Source organism: Rousettus aegyptiacus, unplaced genomic scaffold, assembly GCF_014176215.1.
Source record: "Rousettus aegyptiacus isolate mRouAeg1 unplaced genomic scaffold, mRouAeg1.p scaffold_m13_p_5, whole genome shotgun sequence".
Taxonomy (NCBI): Eukaryota; Metazoa; Chordata; class Mammalia; order Chiroptera; family Pteropodidae; genus Rousettus; species Rousettus aegyptiacus.
In genome coordinates this window covers 112,378,825-112,404,877 of record NW_023416308.1, presented here as the reverse complement: position 1 = coordinate 112,404,877, position 26,053 = coordinate 112,378,825, and the positions used below count along the sequence as shown (strand labels likewise).

The 26,053-nt window shown below is 40.1% G+C and overlaps 1 protein-coding gene and 2 pseudogenes across 11 annotated transcripts in view; all 3 read right to left on the bottom strand.

The window, feature by feature from the left end:
- CTNND1 (catenin delta 1) overlaps window positions 1-22,890 on the bottom strand; it is a 43,344-nt gene extending 20,454 nt beyond the window's left edge. For 2 of the 11 annotated variants that reach the window (XM_016159973.2, XM_016159980.2), the window contains exons 1-3: window positions 22,654-22,889; window positions 2,518-2,636; window positions 1,057-1,346 (exon numbers count right to left, since the gene is read on the bottom strand). In XM_016159973.2, coding sequence (XP_016015459.2) covers window positions 1,057-1,251 — 195 coding nt within the window. In that variant the 5' untranslated portion in view covers window positions 1,252-1,346; window positions 2,518-2,636; window positions 22,654-22,889. Of the gene's footprint in view, window positions 1-1,056; window positions 1,347-2,517; window positions 2,637-3,316; window positions 8,000-21,181; window positions 21,270-22,653 lie in introns of those variants that run through there. The other 9 variants (XM_016159987.2, XM_016159988.2, XM_036221168.1 and 6 more) reach the window with 7 other exon arrangements.
- On the bottom strand, window positions 16,246-16,364 carry LOC118603637 (annotated as a pseudogene).
- A 1,235-nt stretch (window positions 22,891-24,125) lies between the features above and the next one.
- On the bottom strand, window positions 24,126-24,245 carry LOC118603581 (annotated as a pseudogene).
- Window positions 24,246-26,053: the final 1,808 nt, after the last annotated feature.

Genomic DNA, 26,053 nt, shown 5'->3' with positions numbered 1-26,053 from the left:
TATACTTGTTATCCCTAACCCTAATTCTGGTTCCTATAAAAGTCCTAGGAACATTACAAACATACTGCCTCCCAACTCCTCATCATCCTCCAACTGGAGCTCTGTCCTCTCACTCAAGTTCTTCAGTATGAGGGACCTTCTGTCTTAAAAAATAATTGTAATCAGTGAAAAGGACTAATGAAACATGAGCACTGTTCTTAGTTTCCACCAAAGATCTCATCTCTTAAGACGCAGTCTATGGGGCAATGCCTCCTACCACATTCACATACACACACACACACACACACACACACACACACACACACACACACACAAACCTCAGACAGATGACATCATAGTGAAGTCTGACTAGAGAAACCATAGGAAACACACGATACTTCTCATTTCTAACACCAACTTTCCCAAGTCACATCACAGTCAGCCAACCCAGAGACCACTGGCTCCTGTGGTTATCTGGGTTAAAAGCAGCATGATGCTCCCTCTCCAACTCTAACCAACAGAATTAACAATGACCCCTTCCTCCGAGATATGATTTGCACAGCCAATAAAAACAGCACACAGGACAATATGGAGGAGGAGTACACGATTTATGGACACTGCCACACCTGAATACAGACTGTTCCCTGAGGGAGACTGAACTTAAATTGAGAGTGCAAGGTGCCCAACACCCCAACCACTAAGCAGGCATTTACTTTCCTGAATTTCTGATGGCAATGGGGCGTGGGGGTGGGGTTGGGGAGGGACACAACAGAAGTAACTAAATACAGCTGCAAGCTATATAAGCTACCATTACCAGAACTGCATCCCAACCCAGAAACCCCACTCTAGCAAAACAGGAAGTTATATGGACGCTTCTAGAGAAAAGTCTGCCCAGCTCAACACAGCAGTAATATTTCTTATCTCCTAATCAGTATTTATTACCGTTGTAAAGGTTCGTCATAAAGCATGGGCTCTGCGCAGCCCATCACCATGGAAAGCAGTTTCCCCAGAAGGATCACAGCCTCTCTAAGACCATGCCGAAGTCCTACCTGCAGGTCTGATGGAGAGAGGGGTTACCTGATGCCGGCGGGTGAGGGTGCCGTTGGCCATGAGTGGGTTGGCATCTTGTGGTGAGACCCGGACGCGTTCCAGTTGCGCCGAGACGTGGCGCCGTTCCTCCTCCAGCGCCCGGGTCAGCTTCTCAAACTGGGCCTCCTGTTCCTTCACAGAGGCCAAGATGCTGGCGGTCGACTCCACCTCTGAGTCGTCCATGAAGGTAAGGGGCGGAGCCGCCGCAGGGCAGGGTAAAAAGGAAGGTGGATCACAGAGGGAGGAGGAAGGAGGGAGAAGGCCCCCCTCACTTCACACTACCGGGGAAAAGGTAAGAGAAAGGAGAGAAAAAGGTCACAGGTCAGAGAAGACAGATGAATTATTAATCCCAGAGCCAAAGATGCCCTCTTGTGGTTTTACTGCAGTGTGGAAAGCGAGCCACCACCAAGCCTGGGAGCCCATCACCAGTGTCTGCTCAAGCAGGACTTTGCCCACTACCCTCTTCAACACCCTACTGAAAATAACTATTGAAAGGAAAGGTGCAACCAAGTCCAAGTCTCTAGACTGCTGGTAGGAGAGGGAGAATGTGGCTAAGGGCTGTAGTCATGACATGAGATTACAATTACATTATTTTCTTCCTAAAAAATTTTACTGACATCAACTCAATGAAAGTTGTAATTCTACAGTAAACAAGCGCTCACTGTCCTGCAGAGAAAAAAGGACACTACAGGTCTCTTAAGCCCTCCCAAATCTGAACACTGAAAATTGCTGCAGTGGTGGCAAAATATACTAAATGAAGATGTTAAATAAAAATGCCAGTAAGAAATGAAAGGAGTGAAAAAATTCCCACCATCAAAGGCATGAAATGAAATTAAGCCCTCATATTTAACACATTTATGAAGAGGCCTTTCTACTTTTTAAAACTATATACTACAACACTGAGGGCAAAACATGTGCCTTGACAAATGGAGACAAGAAAACAACAGCACCACAAAATATTCTATGTGTAAAAAAGGCACCATTTTCAGTGACCTTCAGCTCTTTGCAGAGTAGAAAAAGGAACATTAGGCTCAAACTAAGAAGCTCTCCCTCAGTAGAACTTTCTACATTTAATATCCTGCAGAAGCTCTAAATAAACCGTATTTTTACCTCATTACTTATTCTAACTCAGGGTAAATATCAAAATATCTAGAGGGTTTATGTGGACTATATATACAATGAGAATTAGATAGAAATGACGAGTTTCCCATACTCTTTTACAAAAACTGTAAGTTGGCTAGTAAATAAAGGGGCAGTGTAGTCATACTGTTACAACTTCTCACTTAGAAGTTGGCTGTGGCAGACTTTATGGCCAGTCCAAAGTATACCATGTTGAAAGGCAGGTTGTAGAATAAAACCCTCTCCCCCTATTACCCAAACTCTCATCGACCCCTCCAAAAGAAAGACAGTTAATTTTTTTTATTCTTAATAAATATTTTACATACACACCTGTTAAGAGAAGGTCGTAATTGATTGGTTTAACACAGAGAACAGCCCAGTCTAGATTCAAAAAATCATGGGAGAAGCATCCCAGCCACCACAGCAAGGAGGAAGCAGGAAGGAGAGAGCTGCAGAAATATTTGGAGGAAAAATGGAAATGAGAGGAAAATAAAAAATACCCAATACATTAAAAAATAAAAAGAGCATTAGCAGGTATTGGGTGAAAGACAATGTGGGACTAGGAGTAATTTAAAATATGACTTGGAATTGCTTAATGTGACAAATGCCCTCTGGACTTTGCTCTGTTTTCAGATACTTGGACCTTGTATGTAGCTTTCATTAAAACCTGGATTCTGCCATCGGTTCGGAGGTTCCTCGATGTATACATACATATATATACATACATATATATATATGTACATATATATAAACATATATATGTATATATATGTTCTGTGTATGTGTGTGTACACAGAACATATATATACATATATACACACATACACAGAACCAGGAGCAATTACAATATGGATAAAAATTCAACTGTTCCCTGTTTCCAGGCACCAAGGTAGGGGTAAAAATGCTGTTGGAATGCCCTTCCCCCTCCTTCCCACCCCTAAGGCAGAAACCTCGGAGCCCAGTCCCGGCATGCCCACAAAGGCATTGAGAAACCAGCGCAACAGTGTAGTGGGGAAGACGTGTGGGGACTAGCCTAGGCTGAGCATTCTGCTTCAGTTCCTTTTCCCACGCTCCCCAGAGTCCCACCAAGCAGACATTTGGGCCTGTTTGCCTCAGAGTACAGGCATACCTTGGAGATATTGTGGTTCCATTTCAGATCACCACAATAAAGTAAGTCATAATCTTTTTGCTGGTAGAGGGTCTTGCCTTCCAATTTGTGAAAAAAAGCAACATCTGTGAAGCACAACAAAAGGAGGTATGCCTGCATATGCAGCATTAAGCAAGCAGGAGTATCCAGAGGAGCTGATAAACAGGTGCCCAATAAACTTCTTAATTAATTGTCTACCACTATGACTCCTTCCAGTGAATCCAGTCCCTGAATGTAAGAACGTGATGGCCCTTCTCTAAATTCCTCCACCCTCAGGTATGGGCTCCACAATCACTTATCAATAACTGTTCTTCCTTTTGGTCCGAAGCCCACTGTTACTTTCTCATATTCCCATCCTACATTCCAACAGGCTACTCGAAGGTTTTTAATAAGTATTCTTATTTAAAAAAAAAAAAAAAAAAGTGTTTCTCCCTTTTCATTTCCGTTTCTTCATTTTAAACACTTGCCCTCATCTGCTATATACAATGATCTATGAACCTTGCACACTAAGAGGACTCTGAGTTAAGGAGATTCTTCCAGTTAAGGGTTTCAACAGGGCCTGAATTGCAGTTACCACTCCGGAGGCCTCCGCCCTGTAATTTTCTTTGCTAATAAAAGCTCAAACTACCACTACTATAGGTCATCCAGTGACAACACTCCCTTGCTGCACAGAGAAATTGTCTGTCACTGCCATAAATGGCCACTTTTTGTCCTCACAGTTTTAATTCAATAAAGGATGTTAGGAGGGGTAGTGGAGGAAACTACCCAGGGCTCTAGGTGAGGAACCAGTATCTTCTCCTACACCTCCATGGCTTTAAAAGCTGACCACCTGGCTCTAATTTGGAGAAGATGACAGCATAGTTAAATAGAAAGAGATCTGATTCCTAAGTGTAAGAGCATGAGGAGATTTTCTGCCTAAAAGAGGGCAGAAGTAGAGGCTGAATGGGACTCAGAAGACCGGTGCCAGTCTTGGCTCAAGCACTAGCCAACAATGACAGTAAGTCACTGTCATGTTCTCCTCTGTAAGATGCCAATACCACCAGCCCAGTCTAACTCAGAGTTTGCTGTAAGGATCAGGTGAGATAACGTATGTTATGTGAGGTGTTAAGTTGTTTCAAGAGTTAGTTTCTATCTTCCAGTTATATTACTTAATAGTAATGCCTCAGCCCAAAACTATTTTGTGAACTAGTAGATAAAATTAACTGGACCAAGAGCATAACTGGATTCTAAGGAGTAGATGAGCTGGTTTCCCTACTCCAATTCTATTTACTAAAAGGTCCCACCTAGACCAGTGTTTCTAGGACATTGGGTGCTTCTCTAGTGCCTGGCAGTCATCAGAGCACTACACATCTGCTATAGTAAGGTCTTGATTCCTATTTGAGACCTCTGTAGTTTTATTGCCAAGGAGAAAGGAAAGGTGAAAAGAACTAACAACTGCTAAATGTTTTACATTTATTATCTTGGCAATCCTAACAACAACCCTAAGAAAGTAAGTTTTACTGTGAGAAAACAGATCCTAGATATAGAAATTACCCAAGGTTTCAGTTAATAGCAAATTTTGAATTTAATCCCAGATCTATGCCATTCCAAAGTCTGTGTTCTCTTTCTACTGCATGCTGTCAAGTCTATAAAATATAAGTCCAGTACAAGATGGGTGGTCCAGACCCTCTTCACAACAACCCTTGAGAACTTTCTTCACAAACATCACAGGGGAAAAAAAAAAAGGTTTTCATTTATCATTAGGTTAAAGGGTTATCCATATAAGTGGGAGAATGGAAATAAATGGGAGGGGGGAAAAAGTACACGGGGAAGAGAATAAAGTAGTTAGGCAAGCTACGGTACCCTGCCTCATTAACTCAGAGACTTAAGGAAAGATTCTTCCCCATGCCGTAAACATCATAAATATGTGCATAAACTTATGTGTGAGTGTGTGTGTGTGCGTGCATGCACACGTGTGCACATGTGTGTATGCTATAGACCAGAATCTGCAAACCATTAACTTACTTTGGCAGTTAGAATCAGGAATGCCTTATGAGTCCAGGCCAACACAACACCTTTCCAGGTTTGCCACTTAATATTTTCAAATGGATTACACTTGCTCTCACTAAAAAAGGACCATCAAAGATTCCCAAGTGAAATGGGAAGGGGGGCACATAAAGTGAACCTTGCTATTCCCCTAAAACTAGATTTTCTGAGAATAACTGATTTTACTCTTAACGAGCCACAGGTCCTATAGAGCAGCGGTCTCCAACCTTTTCGGCACCAGGAACCAGTGCTCCTGTGAGAATCTAATGCTTGAGCAGCTGCAGATACAGATGAAGCTTCCCTTCCTCACTGCTCACCTGCTGTGCAGCCAGTTCCCGGCAGGCCACGGCCCAGTACCAGTCACACGGCCCAGAGTTTGAGGACCCCTGCTACAGATGTGAGTCTACAATAAGGCTCTCACATTCAAGCAATGACAATAGCAAAAATTCAGTCTCTTCTGTAATTCCAAAACAAAAGAAGCTAAATTGAATCAAATATCCAGAAAAGCCAAACATTTGGACAATGACAACCATATAGTGGGGCAAAAAAAAAATAAAAAATCACTTGCCAACAGCACAGTCTCTGGAATGATCTGCTCTACTGTAACTTGGCTGTAGAAATGTAATTTGGAATCACGATTCTTAACAGTTGAGAATACAGACTTTGGAATAAGACTGACTGGGTTCAAACCCCAGCTCCACTGCTTCTTAGCTATGGGCAACGTACCACAATCTCCCTAAACTTCTGGTTTCTGTTTTTGTAAAATGGAATAAAACACATGGAGTGGTTGTGAAGATTAAATGAAACAACCCACATAAAGTGCTTAGAAAAATGGCTCAACACACACAGCTACTTAATATTGTTACTAATAAGAGTACTACTAGAAATAACACAAAGGACTAGGGTCTTGGTGTCGTTGCTCCCCATGCTCCCCGCTCACACTTACAGTTGCCCTGTAAACTACAAGAATTCTTTATACTCGCAAAGGGAAAACAAAATAAAACTCCAGATTAGGGGGTCAAAAGACCTGGGATTCAAGTCCTCACTGCCAAAAACCAGCTGTGGGAACTTGGAGAAGTTATAACCCCTGTAAGCTTCAATTTCTATTACTTTTCAGCTAATATATGTATAAAATTTTAAGTTGGGCAACTCTGAACCTCTTTCCTACCTCCATGCAATTCAGAGAAGTACATCCAAAGACATAACCATAATCAGGCAAGCAAGCCTCTGCAGAGAGAGGAAACATTTGTCCTGAGAACTTTAAACCCCACAAAATAGTCTGTGAGTTCTTAGGAAAGAAATTTTATCTTCTGTAGTCAACCCCGAAATCAGCTTTCCTTTCTTCCTATCTTTCATTATGATATCAAAACAAATGTCACAAAGTTGTGCTCTTCCCCCTAAAAGCAATAAGCAAAAAACTCCTCTTCTGTGTCATCCTAGGGACTTTTAAATGGTTTTTAAATGCACACTGAAAATAAAGATAAAAATAAATAAATAAATAATAAAAGCACACTGAGCCCCCTCCTACTGAAGAATACCAACCAATAAAACAAATATAGCACCTGTAATACTAAAGAACTATACTATACAACATTCAAGCCTCAAGCCAAGAAAGGTAGGTCTTCTAGATACCTAAAAGGTATTTACTTGGTACCTAAAAGGTATTTATTTGCCTTAACTGGCATCTGCCCCAAAATTCAAGTACCCCACCCACCACTTGATGTCCTGCCATCTGATGCTAGGTCAAAAATATTTCTCCCCTCACTGGGAAGATTTGCTCCTGCACTAATCCTAAGAACCCAGACATAATTTACATTAAGACTAAAGAGGACTCTGCTAGATTCACAATCTCAATTGGGCACTTCTCAGTTACAAAAGTGATATTCCAGAAATGGCCTTGTTTAGGTGTTAGTTTCTGTACTTTTCTGTAGACCTGCTAGGCCTGTCTTCTCTAGTTTAAGAGCATCCAAAGGCTGACTGAAGGAGTCTCATTTTCACAAGGAAGGAATGGATCTCACTGTGTCCATCTTGAATCTCTCTGATGAATTAAGGCAATCTGGCAAACCGCTCTCTTCTGAAGAAAGAGTGACACACTCCAATTGGAATTTCACAGAAAAGGAAAATATATACATAAAAGTTGTAAAAATACTCCTTGTTGAAAAGGAGGTTGCGCTGGCAACCTCTATAGGTCAACAGGACACCTAAAACTTACTTCTGTCTTATAATCCTGACCCAAAGTTACCTGTCAGGATTTAAAGTTTTACTATGACTTTACAAGGGAAAAAAAAAAAAACACCTCCACTATCTTATCCTTAAATCCAGAAATCAGATGTAACATTCTTCTTGATCTCTTTTCCCAAGTATCCTGGGAATTCCAAACCATAACAGACTAAAATGGCTAAATGCTGGACTGACTTTTGAAGCAAAGGAAGGGTGTGGCTCTCAGCAAGTGAAGGGGCCCCGAACTGAAAGAGTATGGAAAGAAACAAAACCTGCTTCTCTCTGGAGCATGTATGACACACACACACACACAGGACTGGTCTAACAAGTCCTTCTGATCTCTCAGGCCAGGCCTCCTCCTCCCCCATTGCCCCACGTGCTTCTCCAAGGCCCTCCACTGGGACAGATAACAGAATTTTCTCTCAATCCTGAAAGTCTGAGGCACACTAGGTTACTTACCTGGATCCCTATTGCAACCCTGCCAAAGGCGCCTCACCTGGCCTTATAAGGAGAAAGCACAGCTTTAGGGAGAGGCCGATAAGGAAACAAAGATAAGAGGGAGGGGCAAAAAACAGGGAGGTGGCGACTGGAGGAAGGGGAGAGGCCAATTGCTTTTCTCCTTCCTACAGGAGGAGGGAGAAAAAGAGAGGTCTTGTACACAATGGGAAATAAGAAAAAATCTAGTCAAAATGGAAAGGCATTGTTTAATTCTTGTGTCATAAAAGAGAAATCCTAAAATTAACTAGGACACCTTATACCCTTCCCTACCCTAGACGAGAAAAAAAAAATTTTATGGAAAAAAAGCTTAACCTTAGGGTTTACTAGAAATACCCAACTGAGCTGAGTTCACATTCCTTTTTTAAAGAGGCAGCTTCTCACTAATCCCCCTTACTTTCTATTTCTATCTTTGGCATTCCCACCATTTCTTTGCCCATCATTTGAAAATGATTTAGAGAAGATGAAAACATGTAATTGAGTCATATTTACAGTCCTGCTTCCTCAAGGCCCTGAAAAGAGCAACAAGGCACCTTCCATCAGGTTTAGAGTACGGCTTCCTTCTGAGACAAGCAACAGAGAAGGTACGAGTCTATGAGGTAATCAAAGGAAGCGTGAAAGTCCTATTTCAGCTACAGGACAGAGAGCTGAAAGGACTGTTTCTCCCTATCTAAAAGAAAATTTGACCTTACAGGGAAAGAAAAGTTTTGAGTTGTTAATTATTAATCTCCCCCTGTAAGTTATCATACATAATCTTCTCAACAACCTCTGAGGTACTGTTGGCCTCTTTTTAAACTATATATCCATATCCTACCCAAGGCCATATAGCTAGGAAGTGTTGTAAATGCATCTGTTCTATTCCCCATCCAAGTTCCTTCCCCTTGACAGAGAGAAAGTAGCATGAATTGTCAATGCTTCTTGTGGTTAAAATCATTCTAACTCCAAGAGAAGCTGACCACAAGTAGACTTTTGGGGGAAGAAAAGAAGGAAGTGAGAGAGGACAGGGTGGAGGCTGCTAGACGTTTGGTCTTACCTTCACTAAAAAGAACAAGGCCTTACTCAATTCTGGGGAAGAAGAGATTGCAATCTACCTCAGATTTCCCATTTTATAAGGAAGAACTCACGAGGGAAGGTGTGAGGGACAAAATCGCCTACCTTTACACGACAAGGCCCGCTCTACAAATCTGGCTACATGCCACAATCTCTAATCACCCCCACCTTAAGAAAGAAATTCTAATCACAAATATCCCTACTCTCATATTTAATGTGACATCTCGCTAAAACAAAGGCAGAGATCAGAGCTGGAGTAGGAAACAGAAGGAACTAGAAGCAGGAAAGACTGTGCTAGCCAGCATCGGAACAGAGGGGAGGGATTGTTCTAGCGGTATGTTAGCAATCTGCCTCTAGGGCAGCTGTCCTCCCGGGCAATCAAAGGCCATTTGTATGTGTGTGCTCAGGGACTAGCCAGACTGGCAAGAAGTCTGAGGACTCGGCCACCCGATCCACAAAGTGAGAAGAGATGCCTGTTTCACAGCTGGAATGGAGGGCAGAGAAAAGACAAAACAAGGCGAAAAAGAAAGGAGCAGAGAAACAGAAGTACTGCAGGTGCTATTTCAGTCTAGATGGGGTGGGGGGGAAGGGCGAGGATCCCAGATAACTACCAAACATTCATTCCCTAATTATGTGCAGAGACTTGCCACTACCTCTCAACACCGAAATCAAACAATGGGTAGGTTTCTCCAGCTCTGGATGTAATAGGCTGCCAACTGGAAGGGTGAGACCTAAAAAGGCCCCAGCACTGCCTATTTCTCTGTTCCTTTCGAACCCAACAAGTCATTATATAAACATCTGTCTCCTTCTAGAATTCCTTTCTTAAACTCTGGAGATATATATATATATATATACACACACACACACATATATATATACACACATATATATATCAGCAGCACACAACACTCAGTGAGATCCCCAATGCTAAGAGATCGAGGACATTTATATAACTCAAGGCCACAGTCAAAATTCACACTCCCTAATCCGTCAGAGTAGCTTAGATGCTCTGAGACCCATTAGACACACAAAGGCTGCTCTCTTCTCAGTAGAGCCCAGCAGCAGAGCTGCTCTCCAGGGACAAAGAGATTTCACAGGAGAACCACAAAGACATCGCCCCTCTCCATTCCCCCACTCTCAGCTTTCTCACTTCCTGTCACAGTAGCACCAGACCACAGTCTCCCAGAAACAAACAAATACAAAGTGCTGGATTCTGGGCTGCAGGCCAACCGCATTCCAGGGCATCCTGTCTACCAATCACCAGCCAGAGCTCCCACTTTGCCCTGCTCAGTTCCTTATCATGTTCGGGGAAAACAACCCTCCTCCCTGCCCCAAGCCAACACGACTTAGGACAAAGCTCAGGCCTTTAAGAATCAGCAGAAAGATACTGCATGTGGATCTAAGGGTTCAGAGGGGGTGAGGGGATTTTTAAGATTCCTACTTGGCAAGTTTCTCCACTTCGGAGGCACTGCACTGGGGATTTTAAAGCTACTGCTGCTATTATCCTCAGCTCAGCTACATGTAACACATCCCAAAGAAAGCTGCATCATAGCAATCTGATCTCCGACCTGGATTCAGTCAATGGAATACTCCCACCTGGAGAACTACTTTGGGACACATCCTCTATCACTCACCTTCTCCATCGCCCATTTCCACTGTTTTCAAAGTCTTTCATACACTCTTCCCCACAAGCATAAAGTTGATTCCTAAGAGGCCCCACAAAAAAAAAAAAACAAACAAAGGCAGCAGACTCCACCCTACAAAGAGGCAGGATATGGGCACCAGCAGGTGCTGGGAGCAAAGTTCCCTAGGGAATGAGAAGAAGACCACTAGGAATTACACAATAGCCCTGGCAACAAAGTGGTCAAGACAGCAACCTCAGTTTTTTCTGCTCACCACTGCCCCCAGAGTAGGTTAGGGAGCTGTAGATTTGGAAACTTGTCAGAAAAGAAAGCCTCCCCTCCTAACAAGGATCCTCAGCTGCTTCCAAGAATGGGATAATTGACATTTTTCTATTATCTTATACAAGCCCACTGGACGTTAATCCTAAACCTCAGAAGCAAAGTTGCAGTTAGAAGTCAAGCTCCAAAGAAGTAACTAACACCCTTTGCCCAAAGCACTCCATTCCACTTGCATAAAGAACACAGAGCTGGGCACAGAGTTCTCCAACCAAAGGAACACTGTAGGCAACTAACTAGTAATATGTTATCATTTCTCATCTTTTCTCCTCCCTTTCTCCTAGACTCCTTCCCCCTCCTTCTTGGATCTATTAGAAGTATACTAGGCTAAACCCCGATTTAGACAGTTCGTGATGCACAAGGAACTAACTCTAAAACAGCACAACTTAGAATTAGTCCATGTCTGTATCAAATACAACCAGGTAGAAAGAGGTAGGGCAGGAATATACGAAACACTCAGCCATTCTAGAGCTGGATATAAAAGAATAATTTAGCAACACTATGTTTTGGAATAGACTTCAACTGCAGGGCCTAGCTACCGCAAACCCTATCATTGAAGCACACAAAAACAACAGCTTAAGATCTGTTACCTTGCACTGAATCAGACTAACTCCCTTTTTCCCTCAAGAACTGAAAAATTAGTTACAATTCTTAGTATTCTTATCAGATTCTCCCTCATTCATAGCCCAGGCCAAATAAATTAGTCAATTAAGTACTATAGTGTGAGGTAGATACACAAAAGCAGATAAAAATAGTACAGTCTAGTAGGAGAGCTTTCTGAGATATTTTAAAGAGAGGGTTGTAAAAACCACACAGGGACCAGACACACCTCTATCAATGGCACTGCTGCTCCAAAAGGATGCTCAACAGGTTCTCTGCCTCAAATTGAGCAGGTGAGACAGAAATGGAGTGCTGACTCAGAAATATAGTCACCCCAGGGTGTGAGGGAGGAAAGGAGACCAGAATAGCCAACCGATTACAATTCATCATGATTTCACCAAAGGTTTTGGTTCAAACTGTATCTCGAGCTGTTTGTATACATATTTAGAAAACCCAACCAAAGGAATAATAGGTAAGGAGTCAATGGAGGGGCCCAAAGACGTAAGCCAAATACTCCATGATTAGAAAAGTATGAACCTGTTCTGCTATCTAACTTTCCACATAACTCTTTCTCAACAAATCAGGCCCAAAGCTGAAAAGAACTGAGAGGAGGGGAGGCAAAGAAAAGAATGTGATTGGAAAAGGTTTAGCTACATTCCAACTAGGCAACATCCCGCATAGTATTAAGAGTGCCTGAGAATCCAATCGCACTACATGAGAGCTGCTGGGACTCTGCTAACACACATCCAATTCTGCCGCCACCCCCCATGCTCTGAAAAGAAGCATAATTGAAATAGCTTGATGAAGGCACCAGCTGTTTCCACCACTCTCCCTCCCCTCAAATCCAGAGCCCACAGTTCAAACTCACATCAAACACTTAATACAATTGGCGGACCAGTAAGTAGGAAGAAGCCTGGACTAAAATAGCAGGAAGAGTGCCAACTGGCCCCACTTATAAGGAATGTTTTCTTGGCTCAATTTAAAAATAAGAAACCTCTATCATCTACTCCCCTCTGCCCAATTATGTTCTCTTTTCCACAACCAACCCCTCAGTGTCAAATGGATTTCAGTTTCTTCTCTACAACTCCTTGATCTATTTTCAAATGTCAGAAAATACTTGGGAGGTATAAGGTTGAATGTAAAAGAGTATCTGGGAGACTGGAAGGCTTCCTGGACTGCAACAGCCAAACCCAGTACTCCCGCATTAAGGGCAGGGAGACAGAAACCCACACAGCACCCTCTCCTCCATGGTTCAGGGAAGGAAGGAAGGGAAAGAACATTATGCTTCTGCACTTGAACACTGATGGTAACCTGATTTCTCAAGGCATGGGTGGCCAGTTAATAGTATTAACGTGATCAGCCCCTCCCCCACCCAATATTCTAAGTTGACCGGAGTTAGCCAAGGAGGAAGGGAAGGAAGCCAGTAGTTCCTTTTCAGACAGGAAGTAACATTGGCCCTTCCTGTCCAGTTTTAAACAAATTGTCCAGTTGAGTTTCAATGCTAACATCCTCTCCTGAATTTGTTCCACAATTTCAAAATGGAGAGGGGAAATGGAGATATGATCCAAAAGTTTCCCTTTCCCTCCCCTAACGGGCAAGTCCTCCATAACATGCTAAGTGCTGGCATAACCCCAAATCAGGTGGTGACATCTGTAATTCCAAAACAATGCAGGATACAGTGGTAGAAAACTTGAAATTAGCCACCTGCTCGCCATGTCTACTACCACGAGCTATATTCTTCTCTACTTCTCATACCAATTAAACGACCACTCACTGAGAAATCACATAGTTGTGTAGCTTAACTCAAATCTTCAGGTTTTATGGTCCTCAAACCTAAATGATCAAAATCACCTGGGAAGCCTTTTTTAAAAAGTCTCCCAAATCTACCTCCCATACCTCGATTTCTGGAGGGAATTCATATTTTTAAAACACCCTCAAAGTGATTCTGATCATCAGCTGTTGAGAACCACCGTATTGGTCTATCCCCGACAACTGACCACAACATCCCTCTTGCAAAAAAGGCACTGGTTATAAAATACATTATTTGGGTCTACTTTACTGTTCACCAGACAAATCATTATTCAGTCTGAACTGGAGGCTCTTTGAAAAATATGGATTTAAATCTAAAGATAGATGAAAAGACACAGTCCTAAATCCTATATTCTAGACTCAGAACCTAGAAAGAACTGTCTCACTTCTTTAGAATCCTGAGTTGCTACACTGAAGGATATCCCTATTTACACTGCAGACTGGACAACTTGATTTTTTAAAATTATTTCTTGTTATTATTTATGCCTACAATACCTGGTCTTCCTAGGTGGTCTCCTATCCAAGCACTAACCGGGCCCAACCCTGCTTAGCTTCCAAAATCAGACATCGGGCTTGTTCAGGGTGGCATGACCGTAGACCATGGACTGTGGCTCCACTGGGGCACGAACCCAAGGTCTTTCTGCATGTAAAGCAGACATGCTAACCACTATACCATGGAACCACATCCAACCTGATTATTTTTAAAATGACTTAGTTTAACTTTCCTCCAAGGATCAAAGAGCTGTTCCACACTTTCAAAGACTGGGTCCATATTCTATGCCAAAAGAAGTCTGAAGTCCTAAATCTAGCATTCAAGATCCTAGATGATTCCAGCCCAGTTGACAACAGATATAACCAGAAACTCTGGATTCAAGTGTTACCTCTGACGCTTACTCAAGCAAGTCACTTTAACTTCTGACTTGAGTAAGAGCAAGTGAATAACCAAATGTTTTTGGGAGAACCATAAAGAGAAATGTATTTCTACAAGGAAGCATGTGTCACTAAAGATTTAGAAAGAAAAATGGCACTGAAAGATATACTTTCAAGACAACTACAAACATCTACAAATGTTGAATACATATCCAGCAATTATTCAAAGCAACTTCAAAATTTGGGAATCTGTGATTGTGTAGAGTATTTCCTATGCAAGATGATACAGTTACCTGACCAAAGGAAAAAGAGATGGAAGGGGGAAAAGGTAATCTCCCATAGATGGTATTAAGTGACAGAATGACAACTAGATAGGTATAATTAAAGGGAAGAACAGAGGGTAACCAGGTCAAGTTCCAGGGCTAAACTCTAGGAAAGGGAGAGGGAGGCAGAAAGACTCCTTCACTGAGGGACAGACTAGCTAAACCAGAAATCTTGAGAGTGAAAGTAAGAATGGATGATTCAAGACACGGCACTCTGGTAATTGAAAATCCTTTTACTTTCCCATATAGGGTTGCCATAGAACATCGATCACTAAATAGCCGGTGCTTATGCCTCAATCCCACCAAAGTCAACCAGTAGCTAGCTCAGAATATGCTTTAATAACCTTTACTGAATGTTTATACATGTATATGTATACATATGGAAATATACATATATATGGAAAGGGAAAACACACATACAGTTAGTTAGTTAGCAGGGATGATCATCTATCTACCCAATGTGCAAGACAGAAATATGGATACGGCGACCTATAAAGTGGTCCCTGAAAGCCATTAAATCCCAATAATTAGGGCTTTGGGAAAACAGGAGCTTTTTGGTCGGATGAGCAAAAGCAGCAGCAGATAAGTGGTTACTATTTGGTCAAAAGCACATAAACCAAATCAACAAACATACTCAAAAGGAAATTGTACCAGATCTAGGCTGTCGCTTCTCTTACTATGTAGCTAAGGTGGAGAAATACATTTCTGTAGGGAAGAAAATTTTGATGTCACTTCCCAAGTACATACGAGCTTATTCTAAGTAACTGCCTTATTATTATCATTCTCCAAGGCAAGGGTCATCAACCTATGCAAAATCTGCTTCTCTGCAAATCGGTGATTACACTGAAATGAACTTCTGCAATGGGGCAAAGATGGAGACTAGGTCAGGTATTGCCTCAGCGTCTTACAAACGGTACACAAAAAGTTAACAGCCACTGTCTCTGGGGTCTGAAGTGAGGAGACTTTTCGTACTGTGTAGTGCACGAGGTCCTGTATTATCGTACCCATTCCCCTAGCACACACCTATGAACAAGTAAGATCTATTTCTCCCATTATCTCTTGCTCACTGATAACAACCAGCCTCAGGACCTTTACTCTTCATACACATAGCTACAAGACTCCACTCGAATTTCTTTTAGGTCTCTCTCAAACATTACTTATAAGCTAGGCCTTCCCTGGCCGCTCTTAAAAAATCTCACTGCCACCTTCACACCTCTTATTCACCACTGGACATATTCTGCAGTTTTTTTTTCCTCAACAGTTATTACCACACTCTGATATACTATGTATTTACTTGCTTACTTATTATCTGTCTCTTTCTACTAGAATGTAAGCTCTGTGAGATCTATTTGGCATACTGTTTATTCCAGTGCATGGCATACAACTCTCAAATTTCTTTTGAATTAATGAAGATGTTTTACTTTTTCAAGGAAAACAAAAAGTTAAATTTTACTTATTTTTTTTACTTTTTATTTTTTTTTTTTAGGCGAGGCAACCCTTGGTTGACCTCACAGACTGCAAGGACCTTATCAGCTTACAATTCCTTATTTTTTATTTTTTATGCCTACAGCACCTAGTCTTCCTAGTTGGTCTCCCATCCAAGTACTAACCAGCCCCAACCCTGCTTAGCTTCCAAGATCAGAAGGGATCAGTTGTGTTTTGGGTGGCATGGCCGTAAACCAAAAAGTTAAATTTTAGAAAAATAAATCAACTTTGTTTCATTTTTCTTTCTATACTTTTTTCCTAATTCTTACCTTAGGCTGGTCTCCTACAGCCTTACCTGCAGATTTGGCAGACCTTCAGGAGGGTAGACATTCAAATAGCCAACTCTGCCCTGGTTTAACCAAGTAGTCAATGGAAAGCAAAACTCCCATTCCAACAAAGAAACAATGGAAAGAAATCAGATAGCCACCATCTCCTTTAAAATAGACTCTGTTTTCTACTATATTTCAATGAGATTTATTTCACTTGCAATGAACTGCAGGTGCCTTGATAAAAAGTATTGAAAAGCTGACCTAGTTTCTATAGGAATGTCTTATGTCCACAACCATCAGAATATATTTCTTAAAATATAAGCTCCCTAAAACAAAAATCTTTTGATGCTACAAAGAAAACTTTCAATGTGCTACAGCATTCAAATACAGAACAGGGAAGCACACACGAAACTGATATTTACTCTGTGAAAAGCAAATTTCTTTCATTCTACCATCAAATGAACCAAAGTAAGTAATTAGTAAATGTAGATGAGATATGAAAAGCAAAAGCTAAAAACGAATCCGAATTGCTAAGAGATCGATCTTCTTGGATCACAATTAATCCTAATTTAGATCTAACTGAAATAAACCAGAAGCAGTATCCCACTACTTATACCTTTAGCATATCAATATAATTTATTCTATCACAAGATTCAGAAACTTCTTCCATATTGTATTAGTGAGGCAAAGTGACACTCAGAAAGACCACCAACCTAAGAGGAAAAAAGAGGGGCGGCAAAGAGAGACCAAAGAGAGACACCAGAGAACAAAAAAGAAAACGAAAAGGAGAAAACATAAGAAAATCAGTACAAGGAAAAATGTGGGTTAAAGTGTGGAGAACTGAGTGAGGGAGTTATGACAGGAGGGGGAGTTATGACAGGAAGCTAAGGAGTGCCAACAGAATTAGTTTAACTACTATTCAGAACATAATAGTTTCATGGGTTATTTAGAATGAGGGAAATTAAAAAAGAAAACTATAGGCTGGAAGAAATCTAGAAGTTTTCAGGCAAGGCTGCATCTAACATATATATTCCCCACAGGCCACAGTTTGGCTTTTCCATACAGAAGAGTAGACCTTTTTCTTGGAAGCACACTTTTCACAGGAAGCACTGATGAACTCACAATTTCTACATGTCTCAGTTTTGCACATGTCAATAAATAAGAATTGAAATAGAGAATGACGTTTCCTGAACACAAAAGAGGGAGGTTTATTTCAAGGGGAAAAAAAGGGATAGTAAAAGCCTGCCTTCATTTCTATGTTATTGTTTCCTGTACAACCACTAGTAATGGAATGTTATCCTACAAAATCCTGGTTGGACAAGTGAGACTTCAAGGTAAAGAATCTGGTTCAAAGTCAAGAATGATAAATCCAAACAAAGCTTTTTTTAATCCATTCTCTGCCAAAACTAAAGTTTACCTTAGAATGCTAGAGATCTGTCTGTCTCTTAACGATACAAAAAGGTGGAAGAAATTTGTATTGCTGTTTTTAAGTAATCAAGTCTCTGAAGAAATTACTGCAAGATATTCAAGCTTTGCCACTTGTTTCTTGTCCTCATTTCATTAAAAGTTATCCATTCCCAAAGCACATTTATTTTGGACAACTCACACAACTCCCCAAACTTGCCTATTACTGAAGACATTTTTTTCCCATTTAAAAAAAAAAAAAAAAGTTAGCTTATCCATCCAGGAAGCCCATTTATTCTGTAACAAAGCATCTCTATCTACCACAGAGTCTCAGGTTTTAAAAGAGCTTAAAGGGCATTTAGTTCAACAGACAAATGATGTCTGAATTCATTTAAAGCATCCATTTTAAGAGCATACAGAAAGTATTACCATAAGCTAGGCACTGTTCTATGAATTTTACAAAAATTAAATCACTTAATAGTCACAAGGAGACTAAGGCATAGAGCAATTAAACAATTTGCCCAACGTTACAGGGCTAGTAAGTAGCAGACCAAGATTTGAACCCAGGCAGTCTGGTTTCAGCATCCACACTCTTAACCACTATGCTAACCATCCATGCTCTTAACCACTATTTAACTAAAAAGTTGTTCCCCACCCCCCTTCCCCTTACAATCTCCCTGCCAGGCTATCTCAGTGCTCTCTATCAGAAACCTTGGGGACAGCTGCATTTAGGAAAAGCAATCTATATTTCAACTTCTCATGGCATTTAACCCCTTTTGAGAGGACAGATAACATGAATGAAATAACATACTGCTACGATTCATTCCTTTAGGCAAGTTTCTTGTTACTATCATTCTGAATTGTCCATCAAAATTAATTTGTGTTCTTATAAACTTCTTAATACACTTTGTGAACAAAATTCCTAAAGTCCCATGGCAGCAAAATAATATTCAAACACACTTTCATGAAACACTGATATTCAAACTATCATCCCAAGCTTTTTATGTGTTTACTAATAAGTATAAAAACCACTCACTTCTAACACAGCTGAAAGCAGTACTCACTTCCCTGTTGCTGCTCTAATATGTTCTACTCAGTGGTCCTCAACCTTTTTGGCACCAGGGACCTGTGCACCTATGAGAATCTAATACCTGGTGATCTGAGGTGGAGCTGAAGCGGTGATGCTAGCAATGGGGAGCAGCTGCAAATACAGATAAAGCTTTGCTCGTTCACCTCCTGCTATGCAGCCTGGTTCCTAAGAGGCCACAGAACGGTACCGGTTCATGGTGTAGGGGCTGGGCACCCCTGTTCTAGGTAAGTTCCATTTCCCCTAGGCAGTTCCACTTCCCCTAGAAATGGCTACACTAAGGTTTCAGTGGTTGAAATTAACAGCTGCCTATATAATGAAATGAACTGACTAGGACCCGGTACTCTTTTATACTATTCTTTGGGCTGCTTGCCCAGAAAAGGAAACAGGATGAAAGAAAAATTAAAATCTTCAATATTTCCAGAAACTTTACTTAAAAATGGAAGGCAGGAGATATGTCAAAGGTTGAAACTACATACTACAGTAAGTTTCAAAATTACACTACAATTTTATTAATCTATGTGGTATTGCTTCCTATCTCAATTTCCCTCCTGCCTTCTCCAAAAAGCTTCCTCACTCATACCCATCAAGTGCCTTATTTAACCAAGGTTTACTGAGCACCTCAATATATACCACACACTAACATAGGTGCTAAGAGAATACAAAGATAGTACCTACACTCAAGCAGCTCACAGTCTAGAGGGAAAGACAAAAATAGACAATTTTAATAGTGTGGTAAATAGTATTTGAACTACCTACCACAAGCCTCTGCCCTGCAAGATGGCAATGTCATCCCAAACCACATGTCTGAAATTTAAGAAATTAGGACAGCAATAGTGTGTATATCAAAAGATCCCCGTCTAAAGATTGAAATACCCATTCTAGCACATCCAGCTCCACATGGCTTTAGAGAAAATGCATTTTTCACATAGGTTATTCCAACATGGAGCGGGTTGGCAATCTAAGTGAGGACTGACCCTCTCTCTGCAAGATGAAACACCCTTGCCTCTAGCAAGGGCTCATTTTAGTTTTTTTCCATTCTCTCTGGAGAATGGCAATGTATTAGTGGTTAAGTCCATGGACTTTGTAGTTAGTCAGACCAGGGTTTAATCCTGGTCTTGGCCACTTACGGGCAGTGAGATTTCCAGCAAACCTCAACTTCTCTAAGGCTCAAGTTCCTTTAAAACAAAACAAAAAATAAGTTGTTGTGGGAAACTAAGTAAATAGTTTATGCAAAATGCTTAGCACACGGGGAAAAAATCAAGGGGGGAGGGGCTAGCAGTATCAGGGGACCATCAGATACCAAAATAGAAAGCAATAAATTATACAGAGCTAATCATTTTGTTATTCCAATTGAATAATGACCTATGCTTAATTTATCCGCACTCATCCCTGGAGAGCATCTATCTCATAAACCTAAGGATGAATTGCAATTACTGGGAGCTTTTTTTTTTTTTTAAAGATTTCCAATAGTCCCAATTTTTATACTAGCTGAAAGAACATGTTCAAGCCTCTCTGGCTCTCAGTAATTAGAACTCTAAAAAAGGCACTAGAACTCTAACCACCCACAAGAGGCCCCCACCTGGAACACAGACCGTACCTTAGTCATATAACAAAGAAACCAACACTATATAGGAGTCAAACAAGGAAAGAAAAATCTGTACAACTCATACTTGCTTGTCATTTTTCACCCCCAAACCAAAATGAGGAGCAAAACAAAAAATAGGAGATTTACTTATTCTCGCCCTTATTATATTTTCTGAAAGAACCAGTAGAGGTGAGGTAAAGAATAAATCTTCCATTTTATCATCCAAAAGGCTCGCTATATAGTACATACCAGTCAAAACAACGCCTCAGTTCAGGGAAATAGTCCTGGACGATAGTTAACTAGGATGCTCACTGCAACTACACAAAGCCCAGTATTTAAAGCTGGACCCAAATCACCACCAGTCAGTCATCCAGAACCTATTTTCAAACTGCCTTTGTACTCCTTCTTCAGATTCCCTCATCCCTCCCCCTAAAGGTTGAGTGAGAAACCGACACTCTCGCAGCAACATGACCAACCCTTGAAAGATCCACCAAGAACACTCCCTCCCTCCTTAGGCTGGAGTCAAGGCGGAGAATATTGAAAGAAAAATTGGAAAATATGAAATAAGAATTACAACCCAACAGACTATACAAATTGTCTTTTTTCTTTCTTCTTAACTGCACTTGCTATCATGAGAGCCAGACATTAAAATCTTACTGTATACCTTGCATAGATTAAGAGGAACAAAGTTCAGTTTCCAATGAAGCCGCAACCTCACAAGGATGAAATCATCTTTCAAGAAATACTCGGTTCTAGAAAAGAAATTCAAGGAAATGTTCTAGTCTAAAAAAGAATTGGGGGAGGCGCACAAAATCAGAGATTCTAGATACATACCAGTTTGAAGTTAATGAGCAGCTTACATATTAAGGCCCATCTTGTTACAATTAGGGCAGTATCTAATCCAGCTATAATTTTCAGACTGATTCGCATTTTCAAAGAGAGAAGGAAGAGAACGCCCAGTTTTCAGCTACTGATGAGTTGGCTATATAATTATCTAGAATTGGTATTTTTGCAAGAATGTATTTGCAAAAACAAAATAAATCCTAAGATTAAATATAAGATACAAAAACACAGCTCTTACACATTTCTGATTTTACAGCAAACAAAAAACTCACCTCCAAAAAAAATTTTGTTTGGTTTAAAATAAGAACTCCCTCTGTGCTTTCTCAAATACTATACACTAAAGTTTGTATAAATGTTTTCTCTTAGCCTAACCTTATTTAATCCATGGCCCTTCTAGAGAGAACAAAATTGAAAATATTTTCAGGTGTGTTGCCACTTTACTCAGGTGAACTAAAAAGCATAATTAGAATTTCCTTATCCTTTTTAAGCACATAAACCAAACGTTATCATATTTACAGACTGAACATACAACACCTCCACAAACCTTTGCCAACTAAGGTAGTTTTAGAAGAAAAGGGGATTACAATTCAGTTAACACGGATCCATCTGTTTTCTTTTATAAGGCAAAGCAGGGAGGTAACGTCTAGTCAGAGAATAAGGCTCCCACCCACCACACCTGGAAAAGTAAAAGAGGGATCCACCCAGAACAGCAGGGCTGAAACTGATCTGGGCTGTTCAAACTCTCTGGGGGGAGGAAAAAAAAAAACACCACCATTTAAGCTGCAAAGCTCCCTGCAACTTTCCACTTCCACAAATCTAATGATAAAAGAGGGAAAAAAAAGTTTTGAAACGTATGAAGAACCATATATATAATTAGCTTCCGACCCGGGCAAATTCCTTTCCCAACCTACACGCAACATGCCAAAATAAAAAAAAACCCAGCCTTTGATTTGGGCTCTGAAAACAGAAGTTTGTTAGCATAATCCAGAAAAACATACAAAATCAAAGAACATACCAAAATGTAAATTTACAAAACTGCTCTCACCCCTCTGAATCTATTCATCTCCCTCTCACAGAGAGACCTAGAAGTTTGTTTCTGGGTCTTGAATATTTTACTTTTCAATATAACAATTCCCCGAAGTCAGTAGAAATAATAACGGCTTTAAAGTCACCCATCAGCATAGTAGACTCTCTCGTTTTTGAATTCCTTCTAGTTACCATAACACAAAAATTCGACTTGGCTTATCCTCCTTTACCCGTCTATACATACATTTTTTAATAAAAGGCACACACCTCAAATGTGGACTTCTAAAAACCAGTCCTTTAAGAAAGAAACCCAAGGCTTCGTCAATGTGCTGAGAAAGACAAATCCAGCAAGGTAGTTGATTTTTGGCCACCTCTTCCTCCTTTCAGGATCTTTCCTGGTCTTCTTTCTCTCTCTCTTTTTTTTTCTCTTAGATCCAACACCTAAAATGGAAGTTGCACCCAGCCAAAGGCTAGGGAGCCTGGGTGGTGACAAACTGATCTGGCAGCCCTACCCCCTCGCTTTCCTAAGTGATGTCAGTCCCTGAGAACTTCCAATAGGAGCCAGGCATAAATCAGGGAGCCTATTTTATCCAATAGGAAACTTTATTATAGGAAATTAAAAAAAAAAAAGGAGAGGAGGAGAGAAACCAGGGAAGTTTTATATATATATTTATATTTAAAGTGGAGACCATACAATCTCTGAGGAATTACTGCAGAACTCCAAGGGGGCTGAAGAAACAAGAGCATTTTAGACCGGCACGCCTAAGAGTCGGTTCTCTTTGATGGTGGGGTTTTTGCTCCTTCTCCCTTATTTTCTGGGTAGGGAAAGAGAAAAGAGCTGATTTTATTTGCCTGCTATTTGGTTTGTTGCTTTCTACCCCAAAGCACTTTCCCAAAGGAAGACAGGACGAGAGGAAGACAGAAATCCTAAAAATAGGATTATTATGTGTTGATTGGTATGATGGAAGGTATCTGAGGTAAACTCTCAATTTCATTGTTTTGGTTTAAGTGCATTTGAGCTAATTAGAAAAAATAAATGCCTGGACTTGTTAACAGTTCTTAATGTCTGTACTTTTAACTAGAAGGAAGCTGAATCGAATGGGCTGTTGAAGAAAATCACTGTCTTCCCATTTGTCCCCAAATTTAAATGTGGGTTTGAGGGACAGAATACATGGACTCCAAAAAACGGGCAATATATTTAGAGGCAATAACAACTTGTGTAAGGAAAATAAATCTCATATCAAAAATATTGGCTTTTTTTTAATAAACTTGAAACTTAAGATGATCTAATACATTGTTTTTACATTTGACCTAAATAAAGGATTATGCAGGTATTCTTTTTCTGAATAAGAGTTATCTTAATATGTTCTTAAGACTTAGGTCATAAAGGACAGAGATTGAATTTTTTTTTTACATGCTTAACAAAGACTAGTATTTTATGAGTTACTAATCAAAGGTAATAATGATAAATTGAAATTTTCCTTTTTCTCTTACTGAAAAATTTAAAATCTATCCAGTAGACTGCTAGCAAATAAATCTTCATAAAGTTTTCACAATTTAGAATAGTGATTAAGAGCATAAGTTCTGCAGTCAGACCGCCTGGCTTCAAACCTTCCTCCTTTCTTTTTATTTATTTTATTTACTTTTTATTTTTTTAAGCGAGGCAACCCTTGGTTGACCTCACAGATTGCAAGGACCTTGTCAGTTTATAATCCCTTATTTTTTATTTTTAGTTTTTACTCATATAGCACCTGGTCTTCATAGGTGGTCTCCCATCCAAGTACTAACCAGGCCCAACCCTGACTTAGCTTCTGAGATCAGATGAGATCGGGCTTGTTCAGGGTGGCATGGCTGTAGACTTCCTCTTTTCTAAGTACACTTACTCAAGTAAATGTGAGCTTGGACAAATTATATAGTCTCTATGTGCCTCAGTTTCCTTAACTATAAGGAGTTAGTAACTATCTCTTTCACAGGACTATTGTGAGAATTAAAATACACATAAAGTTCTTAAAACAATGTATAGCATAGTGTAATCTCACTAAGAATGAGTTATTATTATCAATATCTACCCTGCCCCAAAACTTACATTGATTCATCACCTCTCACTAATAGCAATCAATGATGGAGCATCACTGATGGTGTGCTCTCATTATCTGTAACTTCTCAAATACCATCATAGAGATAGTATTACCACCATGTTACAGATGAGGAAATCAAGGCTCATCAAGGTTAAGAAACTTGCCTGAGCTCATCTGCCTAAGAAGTGAACTCCTCAACAATCTGACTCCAAAGCCCCATGCTCTTTCCATCATCTTACACTGTGATCAGGATAAAGACCAAGTTCCTCGTCTGTTTTCAAGGTACCACATTTATTCGTTCAATATATTAAAGCAACACTTATTAAACATAATCTGACCTGCCCTCATTATCTAAACTGGAATTCCAGTTCTGCTCCTCCTCAGTATGGATGTTTCCTTCTTATCAGGATAATCTAGTCACTATCCACCACCCCATATTTGGTCTAAAGTCTCATAGACCCTCATATTTGGTCTACAGTGGCTGAAAAGGACTTCTCTTAAAAGTGCTAGAAGACCTAACAGGCATCACAGCACTTGTTCGATGGGATTTAAACAAACTAAAATGGGAAATGAATACATTTAACAGAGAAATGAACAGCCTTTAACTCTCATTATCTACAAATCTTCTCCTATTACCTTATCACATCTCTACTTCTACTTTCCATCTATTCCTGCTCCTCCACAGCAAGTTCAAAAGCCAAAGATGATTGCCAAAGGAAAATAGTCAGCAGTGGAGCAGTAAAAATGGGGAGAAGTCAATGGATCGAGAATATGTTTAAAGATATGGCATTGTTTTTTGTTTGGGGTTTTCCCTTTTCCTTCCTTTTTTTCCTTTTTCCTTCTTTTTTTTTTTTGTTTGTTTTTTATGCAAGGACTATTACATTCAATGGTTGATTTTACCATGCTCAAAGTTTAACTTCCCAACCCATAACCAGTTACACACAAAGAAAAGCAAGAAATGTTTGTTGATTCACTGGCTTCTAGATCAGAGCCATACGCTAAGAATTCTGTTCTAGAGATGGATTGGTCTTGTTTTCCTCACATCACCCCTAACAGCTTGCAAGTATTTTGCATTCCTTTTTCGTGTGTGTGTGTGTGTGTGTGTGTGTGTGTGTGTGTGTGTGTGTTTCATCTCCCCCACCAGAAGATAAGCTCCACAAAGGTAGAAACAATATATTTCTAGCTCATAGTGTATCCCCAGAGCTCAGCCTTCTATCTCATATTTAGCAACAGATAAATGAGTGAACAAAGTCTCTTGGCTTACTAGTTACATAATCCTGAACAAATCATTTAACAATGAATTTGTAGATAACATTCAAAATAAAATTATATACGAATAAAAATAACTCAGTGAAAAGTTGAAATTTAAATTTATCTGAAACAGCTATCTCCAAATAAAGCATCACAAGCATTAACACTCATTAGGTAAAAAGACTAGTCCCACTTGCGTTATTTTAAACACCTACTGTGAGCCAGGTACTCTTCTAGCAAATGTCAATAATAATGAGACAGACAAGTTTCCTGCTCTTAAAAAGTTACACTCTAGCAGAGGGAGAGAGATTAATAAATAAGATGTCAGATGGAGGACT